At 44.8% G+C, this 15,269-nt stretch overlaps 1 protein-coding gene across 6 annotated transcripts in view; it reads left to right on the forward strand.

Annotated features, from left to right (window-relative positions):
* Window positions 1-15,269, forward strand: part of ABCC9 (ATP binding cassette subfamily C member 9) — an 85,346-nt gene that overhangs the window by 13,434 nt on the left and 56,643 nt on the right. For all 6 annotated transcript variants that reach the window (XM_035127133.2, XM_035127136.2, XM_035127138.2 and 3 more), the window contains exons 7-14: window positions 573-815; window positions 3,156-3,404; window positions 3,985-4,143; window positions 5,929-6,084; window positions 9,552-9,686; window positions 10,843-11,005; window positions 13,431-13,471; window positions 15,095-15,237. In XM_035127133.2, the coding sequence (XP_034983024.1) occupies window positions 573-815; window positions 3,156-3,404; window positions 3,985-4,143; window positions 5,929-6,084; window positions 9,552-9,686; window positions 10,843-11,005; window positions 13,431-13,471; window positions 15,095-15,237 (1,289 nt within the window). The remainder of the gene's footprint in view (window positions 1-572; window positions 816-3,155; window positions 3,405-3,984; window positions 4,144-5,928; window positions 6,085-9,551; window positions 9,687-10,842; window positions 11,006-13,430; window positions 13,472-15,094; window positions 15,238-15,269) is intronic.

Genomic DNA, 15,269 nt, shown 5'->3' on the forward strand with positions numbered 1-15,269 from the left:
ATTATTTATTAAATTTATATACTGCCCTTCATCCAAATGTCTGAGAGTGGTTCACAATATAAAAATACAGGACAAATAAAATTACAGGTTTATTTATAACAAACTCAGGTTTATTTATAACTTAATATATATATATAAAAGAAATAAAAAAAGAAATCATAGAATCATAGAGTTGGAAGAGACCACAAGGGCCAACCCAGTCCAGCCAAGCAGGAAACACCATCAAAGCATTCTTGACATAGGCCTGTCAAGCCTCTGCTTAAAGACCTCCAAAGAAGGAGACTCCACCACACTCCTTGGTAGCAAATTCCACTGCTGAACAGCTCTTACTGTCAGGAAGTTCTTCCTAATGTTTAGGTGGAATCTTCTTTCTTGAAGTTTGAATCTATTGCTCCCTGTCCGCTTCTCTGGAGCAGCAGATAACAATCTTTCTCCCTCCTCCATATGACATCCTTTCATATATTTGAACAAGGCTATCATGTCACCATAATAATAAACCATTAAAAAAAATAAAAAAACCATTAAAAAAATCACCTGCCACTCAATGTGTTCTTTGTTGTTTTTATCCCCAGAAATATGTGTTTTTCACAAACCCTCAGAAAGTGAAGCCTCCTGAAGATCTTCAAGATCTGGGTGTGAGGTTCCTCCAGCCCTTCGTCAACTTGCTCTCCAAAGCAACCTACTGGTGGATGAACACGCTTATCATAACAGCTCACAGGAAGCCTATTGACCTGAAGGCGATTGGGAAACTGCCGATCGCCATGCGAGCCCTTACAAACTACGTCTGCTTGAAAGATGCATATGAGGAGCAAAAGGTAACTTCCTGAGCGGGAACAGAACCTGATTGTGACAGCCACTCGCTCTGCTTTTGATTCCTATAATGCCTCCAGTAGTTGAGGTCGAAGACAGCCATGGTGGCTGTTAGCCATTGATGCAATCTTACCTTCCAGTAATTTGTCTAACCCACTTTTCAAGCCATCCAAGTTCATTCATCTTCATCGGATCCTTCACAGGAGATTTTTGAACAGAGGCAGGATGGCCATTGCATATCCCTCAACTGTCCTGATAAAATCAGGACACCCTGTTTTGGGGCCCCACGGTGCCCACAAAATGCCTAAGCTTGGGGGTAGATTGCATGCTATTCATATCCAATCCTTGCCACTTCTGCTTTGAAAAAGGAACTATTGTACAGGCAAATTTTTAGGAAAGTTCCGAAAGTTATTCTACATCTGGAGGCCTGAGGCAGCTGCTAACTTTTGCCATTGTCTACACTGGTACCACAACTTAAATTGAAGCGATCTTGCTAGCTGTTACTCATGCATAGCCGGTTTATAAGATTTCTGAGGAGAGAAGGATTTAAGCCAAACTGTTCCTGTATTAAATGGGACAGAGCTGGCCTTGAGTGCATTCCATCCCTTTGGAGAATGTAGGAGTCTGTTCTCCCCCAAAGCCTTTTATCGTGCTTCAGTGAAAGACGATGAACATGAGGCTGTTAAATTATCTCAGACACAATTTTGTGGTGAGAATAGCTCTGTCAGCCTCAGGTTCATGGTCCTATATCAAAGCAATCTACCCAAGATCTGTTCCTATAATAGCAGCGGTAATAATTCTATTTTTATTTAGTTGGCTAGTTTCTAAAGCTGTATGTCACATTTAACCCAAGAAGAGTTTCAAGGCAGATTACAGGGTGTGAGGGTGGGGTGGAGGAGGGGATCAAATGAACAATAAACCAAACTAAAAGTACCCAAAGTCAAACCAAGAATAATGAATACCGTAGTGAGTGCCTTCAGCACAATCTCCATGCGGGATGCTTTTGGATAGTTTATTGAATGGACTGTCACCTCCAATGATCTCTGTGAGTCCTGTTTCCAAAGGATAGTTGCCACTCCATTTTTCCTAAAGCAAAAGTATAAATATAGAGGATCCCCTCAGGGGAAAAAAACCCAGCAACATCTACAGACAGTTTGGAAGGATCAAATTAATTTTTTTTATCATCATCATCATCATCATCATCATTATTACGTAGTAGTAACATTTATAGCCATTGCTTCATCCACCCGTACCTGCTGCCTGTCAATTTCACCTCCAGCAAAATCAGAGGTAAATTTATTCCACATTCGCCCTTTCCAGGCCTTCATTCCTTTTGAATGTGTCAAGCCCTTTACCAGCCCTACCTTTAGGGAAATTGAGGAAGCTGCCTTAGGCGGCAGAAATGAGGGGTGGGCAGTGGCAGCAACATGCTGGAGATAAAGCTGTCCTCAAATGTGAAAAGGTTGCCGGTGTAGAAGTAAGACCAAGAATGGTGGGGGCATCTGGTCATTTACCTCAGGCAGCAAGATACCTTGGGTCAATTTTGTGAATAAATATTCATTAATAACCAAATATTCCTAAGGATGTCTGCACAGGGTGTATGTTTTGAGCTGCTTTCATCATGGTTAATTATGAATCTCCTCCATGGCCCCCCAGGCCTCTCCATCTGGCCCTCAGAACTCTCCCTAGCCTCACCTGCTTTACCCACTGTCCCTCTTCACGCCTTGTGTATTTTTGCCTGTCCTTGAACTCTGATAATGCTTCTTGCTTGCTTTATGGAAGACAGGGGGGTGCGCTCAGAAGCTCCTTTACTGTACAAACTCAAAGCTATCATTGCTCCTCCCACTGTTGCCTCAAACTCCGCCCACCGCTGGCAGGCGGCCCCCAGAATGTTGTCATGAGGAGAATGCGGCCCTCGCAGAAAAAAAGGTTTTCCCCGCCCCTGCTTTAAATGAAGGCAGCTCCAATCAATGTGTTGATTCATGAGCTGAAATTAGCAAGAAAAGCAACAAGTTTAAATAGATGATTTAAATCTGGTTTTCCGTTGATAATTCTTCGCATTTCCTAAGCAATGGTGCAAATTGGACAGAATGTGAATATCCATATTTGGGGAAACAATCATGCTGGTTCTTCGTTTATGTAGAAAAAGCCCCTTTATCTCAACGTACCCTGTATCGATTCAGTTCTAGAGATTGATTGTAGGACAAACATGCTTCTGTTCGGATCGTTTCGTGTAAGTTGATTTATTTTTAGAAGAGAAACATAGCAGCATCCTTACAAGAAAAAAGAGAGTTTAATTTATTTCAAAAAAAAAATTGCATCCTCCAACCTATTTTCTTTCCCAGAAAAAAGTGGCCGACAAGCCAAACCGCAAACCTTCTATCTGGCTTGCCATGTATCGCGCCTTCGGGCGGCCAATCCTTCTGAGCAGTACGTTCCGTTACTTAGCCGACCTGTTGGGGTTTGCTGGACCGCTCTGTATTTCCGGCATCGTTATGAGTTTTTCTAACGAGACTGAAGACAACACTCTCATGGCCAATGCAACGTCTGCAAACTACAGTGCCTTAACCTCTGGAGCTATTTACCCAGCTAGAGTAAGTAAATTAGAGCATTTTTTAAAGGTAGATGGCTTGTTGGTCCTCAGTTGGTTACTGTTTATTATGGGACCTAAAATTTAGGTGATTGGGGAAGGGCGTGTGTGTTTGTGTGTTGAAACATCATTTGAATAGGCTTTTTCTTTTGTCTTGAAGTCAAGACATTTGGTTTGTAAGAAGCACTTATACCGAAAGCTTCCCAATTCATATGTCACAGGAAACTATGGTTTAACAAATCATAAATGAAACAGGGGGAGGGTGTGTGTGTGTTTCTTCAACAAACTATTGTTTTATCAGAGACTCCAGGATTATTTTAGTCTTCTTATTTTTAACTGTACTTTCTTTTTTTGATACTTTAGAGAAAAATTGTGGTTTGTTTAAACAAAGAAACAATGCTTTTTTCTTAGCAATTATTGTTTATTCACATTCACGTTTATGCAAGTTTTCCAGGTTAATTGCCTTAGGCCTTCTCTAATTGGGTGATAGCCCTAATTATTATTATTTTTCATTTCCTTGCTGTTCGGTTAGACCTCCAATATTATCTCTTAGTTGAAACAATCTCTTTCGTTTTGCTCCGTAGAATTCTACGGATCCGTTCCTCACTTCGACCAATTTCCTCAAAACCGCCTATGTCCTGGCAGTTCTCCTCTTCATGGCCCTCATCCTGCAGAGGACCTTTCTCCAGGCCTCCTACTACGTTACCATAGAAACAGGCATCAATCTACGAGGAGCTTTGCTGGTAAATAAAGCCATTACTCCACCGGCTCTGAAATGGCTTTGCCAAGGCTTTAAATTATTCATACTTTGGCCCAATTGGACCAGGAGGATTGGGAAAGATTTGATAAAAAGTGTTTGGTTGTTTGGATGACATTAAGGAGTCTCTCCAGTATCCTTTGTACCTGATAGCAGTTACAATTGCTGGCTGCTGCCCGGTTGGCGTTGACCAATGACAGGGCCTTCTTGGTGGCGGCTCCTTGTTTATAGGATGCCCTCCCCTGTAAGATGCATCTGCTCCCTCATTAATAACATTCTGGAGAAATTGTAAAACATTAGTGTTTACTCAGGCACTTGAGGGCTAAAAGACACTGTCTGCCAATCTTGATATCATTAACTGTTTTAAAATATGTTTTCAGAAGTTGGTAGGGTTTTGCTGTATTTTGCTTTTCTGTTGGAAGCCGCCCAGAGTGGCTGGGGAAACCCAGCCAGATGGGCCAGGTAGAAATAATAAATTATATTATTATTATTATTATTTTTAAAAAAACATTTACTGTTTGGGTATTTTATACCTTGGGCTCCTTTGGGAGGAATGACAGGATAGATACTTTAAAGAAATAATATTTGAATCAGGCACCCTCAAATTCGGCCCTCCAGATGTTTTGGGACTACAATTCCCATCATCCTTGACCACTGGTCCTGTGAGCTAGGGATGATGGGAGTTGTAGCCCCAAACCAGCTGGGGATTCCTGATTTGAATCATGAGGCTGGAGCCAGCTATATAGGTCTGTCCCACCAAGTGGCACCAGGCTTTTAAAATTGGCCTGGGCAGAAGTCTCCCCATCCCTTAGCTGCCACCCCACCTTCAAACAACATTTTGTCGGCTTTCAGGGGCAATGGGAGAATGTAACTTGTACTACTTTCAGATTCACTGACATTTTCATGAGGTGGCTGCGAGTAGTTGTCTTTTTATTTCTTTTTCTTTTTATAAACTGGGGGGTGGGGTGGGTGGGGGTGGGGAAGCCTTGGCACACTTCCTCTTCAGAGGAGCCATGCCACATTCCTAGCCGTAGGAATGCCGCTGCATCATCAAAATGCAACATCGTTCCCATGCCTAGTCTGGCTCGGAAATGCTGCAAGGCTGTTCTGAGGAGAGGAACCTCGTCCTGAAGCAGTGGCAAGCCTTTTTTATTTTATTTTTCTGGATTGAAAAGAAAGAGGGGTACAAAAAAAACCCACCCACAATTCATCAAACTTTAATGAACCCCCTCCCAGACTGCCTTGTGACATTTGCCCCCCTATAGATTGATGCTGAGGGAAGGTTTCTCCCCACCCGCAAATGGTGCCGAAATTAGGCGCCCCCTGTCTCTTGTGCTCCATCCTAAAGCAGAGTTACGGCGCTCCCTTCAGCGCCCCCTAGGCTCCACGCCTAGTCTGACCGAACCAGCAGCAGTCCCCAAAACTGCCTCTGATTCCTCCTCTGGTCCCTGATATGGATACACCATCTGACTGCCTCCAGGCACTGTGGTCATCTGCAAGAGATACCCACTGTTCCAAATCTGTGCTGTCCTCCTGCTCCTGGGAAGATTCAGGATCAGGACCAGGGGGAGGGGGAGGGGGTGGCTTCCACCATTCTTCCTCAGTGCAGCCCTCCTCAGTACGGTTCCTGACATCTCAGTATCATTTATATACTCTTTTTTCACTTTATGGCCTTAAATGTTTTTCTCCTCCTTCTTTTTTCCTTTCATTAAATATGCAAACAAATAATAATAATAATAATAATAACATTTTGCACTGCTTCTTCCCACAGGCAATGATCTATAATAAGATCCTGAGACTTTCCACATCCAACTTGTCCATGGGAGAGATGACTCTGGGGCAGATCAATAACTTGGTCGCCATTGAAACTAATCAACTGATGTGGTTCCTTTTCCTGTGTCCCAACCTATGGGCTATGCCCGTTCAGGTACAGCATCGAAGTAAGGGACTGATTTTTGGAAGATGCAACAGATTTCATTTCATTCATTGCGTGCCGAGGCACCAAGAGGACCCTCCAATAACTCACACAGACACCATAATTTTTTTTAAAGGTTTTTGGCATTAAAATTTGGCCACATCTTTTTTATTAAAATACAATCAATCAAAATGTGAGTGGTTGCTTAGTCATTGGTTCCCAGCCATCTGTCTCCCGCCTGGGACAGATCTGACTCCCTCTAGCCTAGTAGGGGAGTCAGTAAGTAAGCACCCCCTGAGAGAGGACGGGGCAGGGGGCACAAGTCCTTCTTTGTCCTCTCCCCAGATGCTCCCCGAGGCTCATGCGCAGTCCTGACCCCTAGTGGGGATAAACAGACAAACATGTGGAGCCCGGGATTCCTTTAACAGAATACTTCTATATGGCAGCAGCAATCACATGAGGGTCAGGCCCAGCCAAAATCCGTACCCCTCGACCAATTATTTGAACCAATGACTAACCGCAACCTTACAAGTTGTGACTAATTGCAGTATGGTAGGCAAAACCCACCTGACACCAGCCAATCAGTCAAGTGGCAAAATTCCTACCAGGCCCCTGAATACAGGCGACCCCTAGACAGGCACTGCAAGGTCAAAGCAAAGGGGCCTAAATAAAGCGGAGGGTGGGCGGGAGATTCGAAGCAAGCAGCAAAGAGGTAGCACAAACTGCTCCTTCAGTTTAAACCAAGCAAGGGCTGTCAATCAACAAATTGCAACAAGGCAAAATCCCCAGCAACAATTAAACCACCAATCAAAGCCAAATCAGACCCACCCCCAAAGCCCTGGGTCGTTTTGTTAGCCCTGCCGCAACCCATGCTCTCTCCTATGGAGAGAACCTGCTTTGCAAACAAACAAACAAACCATACAACTTTACTGAATCTTAAAGAACGATGGAGCCTTAAGGGAGGGACCAAAGCTCAGGGTTGGAGCACATGGATGGATGGAGATGCTTCTGGGTTCAATTCTTGGCATCTCCAGTTAAAGCAGAGGATGGGAAACCTATGGCCCTCTGGATGTTGCTTGCCTACAACTCTCGTCATCCATGACTCTTTGTTTTGCTGGATTTGGCAAAATTAATATACTGCTTGATTATAACCAAACACCTGTGCTGTTTACAAGAAATACTGGGAGGAATTAAATGCAGCACTGTGTTAAAGTTCTTTAGCAGTGTACTAGCTGTGCTAGTGGAATGACTCACGAGATCGTGCCAGAAGCCAGCATGGTCCCCGTGAGTGGCTGCGCAACAGGTTGCACATCCTGCTTCTGCACTTGATTTCATATTGCACAACTGTTACTATTGCCCCTTAGGCTAGCACAACAGCCCTTGCACTGGCGGTCAGGGAATGTTGAATCTGTGCCATTAAAACGATCAATAAGAATAGTTAGGGAAAGGGACCCCTGACCATGGGATTGCGGGGCTCATCTCGCAACCCTGACCCAGTGCCTGCACAGCCTTGCCTGATTCATATGGTAAAGGTAAAGGTAAAGGTAAAGGGACCCCTGACCATTAGGTCCAGTCGTGACTGACTCTGGGGTTGCGGCGCTCATCTCGCGTTATTGGCCGAGGGAGCCAGCGTACAGCTTCCAGGTCATGTGGCCAGCATGACAAAGCCGCTTCTGGCGAACCAGAGCAGCACACGGAAACACCGTTTATCTTCCCGCTGTAGCGGTACCTATTTATCTACTTGCACTTTGACGTGCTTTCGAACTGCTAGGTTGGCAGGAGCTGGGACTGAGCAACAGGAGCTCACCCCGTCCCTGGGATTCGAACCGCCGACCTTCTGATCGGCAAGCCCTAGGCTCCGTGGTTTAACCCACAGCGCCACCCGCGTCCCTTAATAAGAACAGATAAAACCAAGTAATTGAAAACATTTTTTTTTTAAAGGATTAAAACCAACAGAAAACTGAAAAGAGATTAAAAAGACATCAGCATCTACAGGTCCGGATAGGCTGCCTAGGCAAAAATATATTAAGCAGGTGCTGGAAAGGGTGCAACAAAGGCATCTGCCTGGTGTCAAATGGCAGGGAGTTCCAAAGTGTAGCTGCCGCCACACTAAACGAATGATTTACTGCAAATGGTGTAAGGCAATCTTGCAAGTAAACTAGTCCCAAGCTGTTAAGGATTTCCTGCAGTTTTACTATGCAGCTGTTAAACATGCTAGTAGTGACTGCAAGAAAACTTTGCAGTTATCCCAGTGACAAATTGGTAACCAGTGGATCTCTGAGCCGAAATGTTACATGCTGAGAGGGCGTGGCTCCTGTCAGCAACTGTGCTGCACCATTCTGCATTAGCTGCTCTTTCCAGTTCCCAGCTGCAAGGGGAGCCCCACACAGAGTGCATTGCAGCTCTTCTTTGGCCATGCTGGCTGGAGTGGATGGAGTAGCAACCCAACAGCAGCTGGAGGGCCACAGGTCCCCCCCCCCTGCCCTGAATTAAGTAATTTCAGGTAGCAGGGTCGGAAAAAACCTCCTCTGCCAGTGATCTCAGATAGCCACCGTAAGGCAGAGTAAACAATGCCAGAGTCACATTTACCCCATACATTCAAAACACTGTGATACCACTTTAAACTGTCATGGCTTTCCCCAAAGAATTCTGGGAGCTGTCTTATGTGAAAGGTGCTGAGAGTTGTTATGAGGCCCCAATTCCCCTCGTAGAACTGCAATTGCCGGAGTGGGTTAACAATAAATCCCTATTTATGGGGAATTGGGGGGGTCATAGCTCTGGGCAGAGGTGACAAGGACCTAACAGCTCTCAGCACCCTTAAACAAACTTCAGCTCCCAGAATCCTTTGGGGGAAGCCATGACTGTTTAAAGTGGTATCACAGTGCTTTAAATGTATGGAGCGAACATACATTAGTAAGGTAAGGCAAAGGTAAAGGACTTCTGGACGGTTAAGTCCAGTCAAAGGCGACTATGGGATTGCGGCGCTCATCTCGCTTTCAGACCAAGAGTGCAGGCGTTTGTCCACAGACAGCTTTCCAGGTCATGTGGCCAGCATGACTAAACCGCATCTGGCACAACAGAACACCGTGAAGGAAACCAGAGCTCACGGAAACACCGTTTACCTTCCTGCCACAGCAATTCCTATTTATTTACTTGCACTGGCGTGCTTTCGAACTGCTAGGTTGGCAGGAGCTGCGACAGGGCAACAGGAACTCACCCCGTCGCGGGGGTTCAAACTGCTGACCTTCTGATCGGCAAGACCTAGGCTCAGAGGTTTAGACCACAGCGCCACCCACGTCTGACTTAGTATGACTTAGTAGCCTTTGTTACATACCCTTTACAGTTAAGCATTATGCCACATATTTTGAACTTGGCAGCTTCGCCTTTAGATCATCTCATACAGGTTTGTGCACTGAAACTACAGAACTGGCAATGTTTCCTAAGTCTTCTCTCCCTCCACCTTTTTGTTGTTGTTGTAGATTATCATGGGGGTGATCCTGCTCTACAACTTACTTGGCGAGAGTGCCTTGGTCGGCGCTGCTGTCATTGTATTGCTGGCTCCAATACAATATTTCATCGCGACAAAGTTGGCTGAGGCTCAGAAGAGCACGCTTGTAAGTTGTTTTTCCACACATGAGACTTGGCAGCTATTTAAAGCACGCAACTGAAGGGGTAATGCACTGGAGTTCTGTGCTTGGCTACTGTACACTGTTGGACGTAGCTCAGTTGGCTGGCAGAGCATGAGACTCTTAACCTCCAGGTTGTGAGTTCGAGCCCCAGGTTGGGCAAAAGCTTCCTATATTGCAGGAGGTTGGGCTAGAGGACCCTGGGGACCCCTTCCAACTCTACTTTGAATTCTATTATTATTATTATTATTATTATTATTATTATTATTATTATTATTATTTAGATGGGCACTTAGTGGTTTCAGATCAACCAAAGCAGGTGTAGGCAACCTCAGGCCCGTGGGCCGGATGCGGCCCAATCGCCTTTTCAATCCGGCCCATGGATGGTCCGGGAATCAGCATGTTTTTACATGAGCAGAATGTGTCCTTTTATTTAAAATGCATCTCTGGGTTATTTGCGGGGCATAGGAATTCGTTCATCCCCCCCCCCCAATATAGTCCGGCCCACCACATGGTCTGAGGGACGGTGGACTGGCCCACAGCTGAAAAAGGTTGCTGACCCCTGAACCAAAGGAACAGCGATATAACTGGCTACAGTCAAACCTTGGCTCCTGAATGCCTCCGTTTTGCAACATTTCTGCTCCTGACTGCTGAAAACTCAGAAGTAAATGCTATGGTTTTCGGAAGCTGAACATCTGACGCGGCTTCCGCTTGAGTGCAAGAAGCTCCTGCAACCAATCAGAAGCCGTGCCTCAGTTAGCGAGCATTTTCAGAAGCTGAACAGGCCTCCAGAATGGATTACATTCGGCAACCAAGGTTTGACTGTGGCATAATTCTTGCATCAAAAACTATTGAACTGATTTGAAAATGTGGCAACTACGTTTTTTTTAAAAAACATTGACAGCGTAAGACAGCTCCTGATGTTTCAGCTGATCTTCAAACCATGTTTTCAAGGGTCAGAAGCACATTATGGTCTCTTGGTCTCTCCCCTCTCCACCCTGTGGCCTCACTTTGCATTTTGGCACGATCTATAGTTTGCCACAAATTGCTAAAATATTTTATTATTATTTATTCACATTTTTTTAAAATGGGTGGTTTAATGCTCTTTCCCCCTTTTCTCCCTCCATTTTCCATCGATGGAAAGGATTACTCCACAGAGAGGCTAAAGAAAACCAATGAAATACTGAAAGGGATCAAGCTTTTAAAGCTGTACGCCTGGGAGCACATATTCTGCAGAAGCGTAGAAGAAACAAGGCTGAAGGAGCTTACGAGCCTCAAAACCTTTGCTCTTTACACATCTCTCTCCAGTAAGTATATATCATTGAGTGTGGCAGGCTGGCTGGAAGGCCACAATCTTGTTGTTTGATCCTCCTCCCTTTTTATCCAAAGTCAAATGCAAAAACAGCCACTCTGAGCTGCTTCTGGCATATACAAAAACACAATAAAACATTAAACTTTAAAAACTTCCCTATACAGGGCTGTTTTCAGATGTCTTCAAAAGGTTGTATAATTTGACAACTGGTGGGAGGGAGTTCCATAGGGCAGGTGCCACTATCAAGAAGGTCCTCTGCTTTGTTCCCTGTAACCTCACTTCTTGCCATGAGGGAACTGCCAGAAGGCCCGCGGAGCTGGACCTCAGTGTCTGGGCTGAAAGATAGAGGTGGGGACGCTCCTTCAGGTATATTGGGCCAAGGCCATTTAGGGCTTTAAAGGTCAGCACCAACACTTTGAATTGTGCTCGCAAACATACTGGGAGCCAATGTAGGTCTTTCAAGACTGGTGTTATATAGTCTCGGCGGTCACTCCCGGTCACCAGTCTAGCTGCCGCATTCTGGAGTAGGTGTGGTTTCCGGGTCACCTTCAAAGGTAGTTCCACGTAGAGCGCATTGCAGTAGTCCAAGTGGGAGATAACCAGAGGATGTACTACTCTGGCGAGACAGTGGGCAGGCAGGCAGGGTCTCAGCCAGCGCACCAGATGGAGCTGGCTTTTTAAGAGTGGTTACTAGCCATGGTAACCATGGGACGCAGGTGGCGCTGTGGGTTAAACCGCAGAGCCTAGAGCTTGCCAATCAGAAGGTTGGCGGTTCGAATCCCTGCGACGGGGTGAGCTCCCGTTGCTCGGTCCCTGCTCCTGCCAACCTAGCAGTTCGAAAGCACGTCAAAGTGCAAGTAGATAAATAGGTACCGCTACAGTGGGAAGGTAAACGGCGTTTCCATGTGCTGCACTGGTTTGCCAGAAGTGGCTTTGTCATGCTGGCCACATGACCTGGAAGCTGTACGCCGGCTCCCTCGGCCAATAATGCGAGATGAGCGCTGCAACCCCAGAGTCGGTCACGACTGGACCTAATGGTCAGGGGTCCCTTTACTAGCCATGGGGGCTATATTTTACCTCCAGTGGAGGCCGTGTGCCTCTGAATACCAGTTGCTGGAAATCACAGGTGGGGAGAGTGGCTGGGGAAACCCAGCCAGATGGGCGGGATATAAATAATAAATTATTATTGTAAGCACCCAGGACCTTCTTGCAAGCCACCTGGTTGGACACTGTGAGAACAGGATGCTGGGATAGATAGATCTTTGGCTTCAGAAAGCGGGCTCTTCTCATGGTCTCATAGAGAGCAATTAGAGGCAGCACTTGCCACAAAAACTGCCCACGTCCATGGGCACCTTCAACACCTGCACCAAACTGCTCTGGAGGTTGCAAGCCTCCAGAGTCTCTGTTGTCACCTGTGAAACGTTGCAAGGTAACAAGAGCCCAGCTGCATGAGACCAAAAAGACCCTTCTCGTCCAGTATCCTGCTTTCCACAGCATCCACCCAGATGTTTGTGGGAAGCCAACAGGCAGAGCATGATTTCGGTAGTGCCCTTTGACTGACATCCATCAGAATTGGTGGTCATTCCTAGTTTTAGGTCCACCAGTTAAACGTTATTGTTATTTTACTTGATTAGCGAGCTCCAAGGCAGATGATTGAATTGTCATACTTCCTGCATGTGGCTTCTGACCCTGATTTTACAAGACTGGGAAGGCTATTCCCAGGGGCAATTGTCTTTAGCCCTCTGCCCATTCCCAGGGTTCACTCACCTCTCCATTCCCAACCTTAGCAGAGAGATGGAAGAGAGATCACATGCAGCACAGCAGGTCCCATTTCCCACAAGATGAGCTTCCACCATCTCTACATTTTCTTTGTCTTCCAAGATGGGGGAAAAAAGCCTTGTGAAGCTTGCAAGTTTATGAAACTTGGCTGGGGGGGAAATGATTTCCTGACCTCTCGTTGCCTTTCTCATACCCTGGGACAAGCACGACAAGATCTCTCCAAATAATCCTCTAACCTTCCTTATTAAGCTTGTTGACATCCGTTAGTTTACATTAACAATCACACGCAGCATCTATGGGCAGCTGATAAAGTAGAGTTTGTTTATTTTTTTAAAATGGCCTTTGATTTAGGTTAACATAACCTCAGCAATTTAAATAATTCCCTTTCCTCCACCAAGCCAACGTTTTAAACTGTGGCATACAACCCTACAATTCTTTCGGGAATATGTTCCCCAGCTCAGTAAAATATACAGACTATAATATTTCCAAGTATGTTTTCATTTGACAGGAAAAGCTTCCCCCCCACCCCCAATTAAGGAGTTGTCCAGGCAGGAAATAATCTTAAGGCAAACATCTGTAGTATAGTTCAGACATTGACGGATGTTGCTGAATATAATTTATGGTTGTGCTTGTTTCCACAGTTTTTATGAATGCAGCTATACCAATTGCAGCTGTTCTTGCGGTAAGAATTATTTTTTTGGGGGGGGGGGTTGCGTGTTGGGTGGTTTATTAAGCAAACTTTTTAATTAGCTATGGACATACAGAAGAATGAAGTGCTAGATTTTTGAGGTGGTGGAGTAGATTGTATTATTTCAGACAGCATGGCAGATGTCCTCTTGAATGTTCCCAGATGTAAAACATCATCGTCAACAACAACTTATGGAGAAAGATTCTAACTAGAGATGACAAATCACTTACCACACAATGCTGTCCTGAAATTAGCTCAGGATTTTTCTGAAATTGCTTGGAAAAAAATGGAAAACCTCCAAAAAATATTCCCAAGCCATGTGAGGGCTGGGATAAGTGTTGCCAAGCATACCTCCTACATATATTTCTATAGTGGTACCTTGGTTCTCAAACTTAATCCGTTCCGGAAGTCTGTTCCAAAACCAAAGCGTTCCAAAACCAAGGCGTGCTTTCCAATAGAAAGTAATGCAAAATGGATTAATCCGTTCCAGACTTTTAAAAACAACCCCCAAAACAGCAATTTAACATGAATTTTACTAACAAGACCATTGATCCATAAAATGAAAGCAATAATCAATGTACTGTTACTATAAAATAAAATAAATGACAGTATTGTAGATGATAAAAATTAAAATTCAATACTTTTCATACCCGCACTGATGATAGTCATTGTTTGGATGGAGGGCTTTTATCCATTTCTGCAGCCACACAATCAATCAATCAGTAGCTGAACTGGGATCCACACAGTCACAAAAACAAACTAACTGAAAAAGCCTCAAAAACAAAAACGCAAAATAAATTGCAAAAACAAAAGCGCCAAACTTAATCCGTTCCGGAAGTCTGTTTGACTTCTGAAATGTTCGAAAACCAAGACATGGCTTCTGATTGGTGCAGGTGCCCCGAAAAACAATAGCTGACAGCCTCATCGAACGTTCGGCTTCTGAAAAACGTTCGAAACACTTACTTCTGGGTTTTTGGCATTTGGGAACCAAGGCGCTTGAGAACCAAGGTACCACTGTATTTGTATCAGTGGTCCAGGAGCAGCAGCAGTGGCAAAAGGACATCTATTTAGCTGTTTAGGAAACTTACACAGTGGTTCCCAACCTTTTTTTTTTGGCCATGCCCCACCTAAGCATCTCTAAAATCCTGATCCCCCACTCCACCCATGACATGCAATTCTTATTATTCAAAAAGTGAACTCCTATTCATGTGGAGGAAGCCTAAAAGGCCATTAACTGCACATTTCATGAAATAAATAAATAAACTAATCAAAGAGTCTCGCGATAAGAATAATATCTGGGATGGATCGGAAGGGGCCCAGATCAGTCAAGACTAGATCGGGTCCAATCCAGATTTACAAACTGGATTCAGAGGACCCTCATTTTTATACACTTTTTGTTGCCTAAATGGGACGCAAAATTCAGAGAAGTGCGAATTCCTGAGGAATAAAATTTGCTTTCGCTTCGCGTATTGGTTCCAAAACCGCAAATTAGATAGTTTGTCATTAAAATGCAAAGAGCATTGCTTTCCAACCCCCCCTCCCTTCTTGCATATTCTTTGCCTGGCTTGTTCTGCACGAAGCAACATAACCAACATCCTCTTTTCCCTGACATGACAGACCTTTGTGACTTATACGTATGTTAAAGAGAAACCACCAAATACAGCCCAGGCCTTTGCATCCTTGTCGCTCTTCCACATCCTGGTCACACCGCTGTTCCTGCTTTCCACTGTTGTTCGATTTGCTGTCAAGGCCGTCATCAGGTATGTGCATTAATGCATAGGAACATGCTGAG

This window comes from Zootoca vivipara, chromosome 10, assembly GCF_963506605.1.
Source record: "Zootoca vivipara chromosome 10, rZooViv1.1, whole genome shotgun sequence".
Classification (NCBI taxonomy): Eukaryota; Metazoa; Chordata; class Lepidosauria; order Squamata; family Lacertidae; genus Zootoca; species Zootoca vivipara.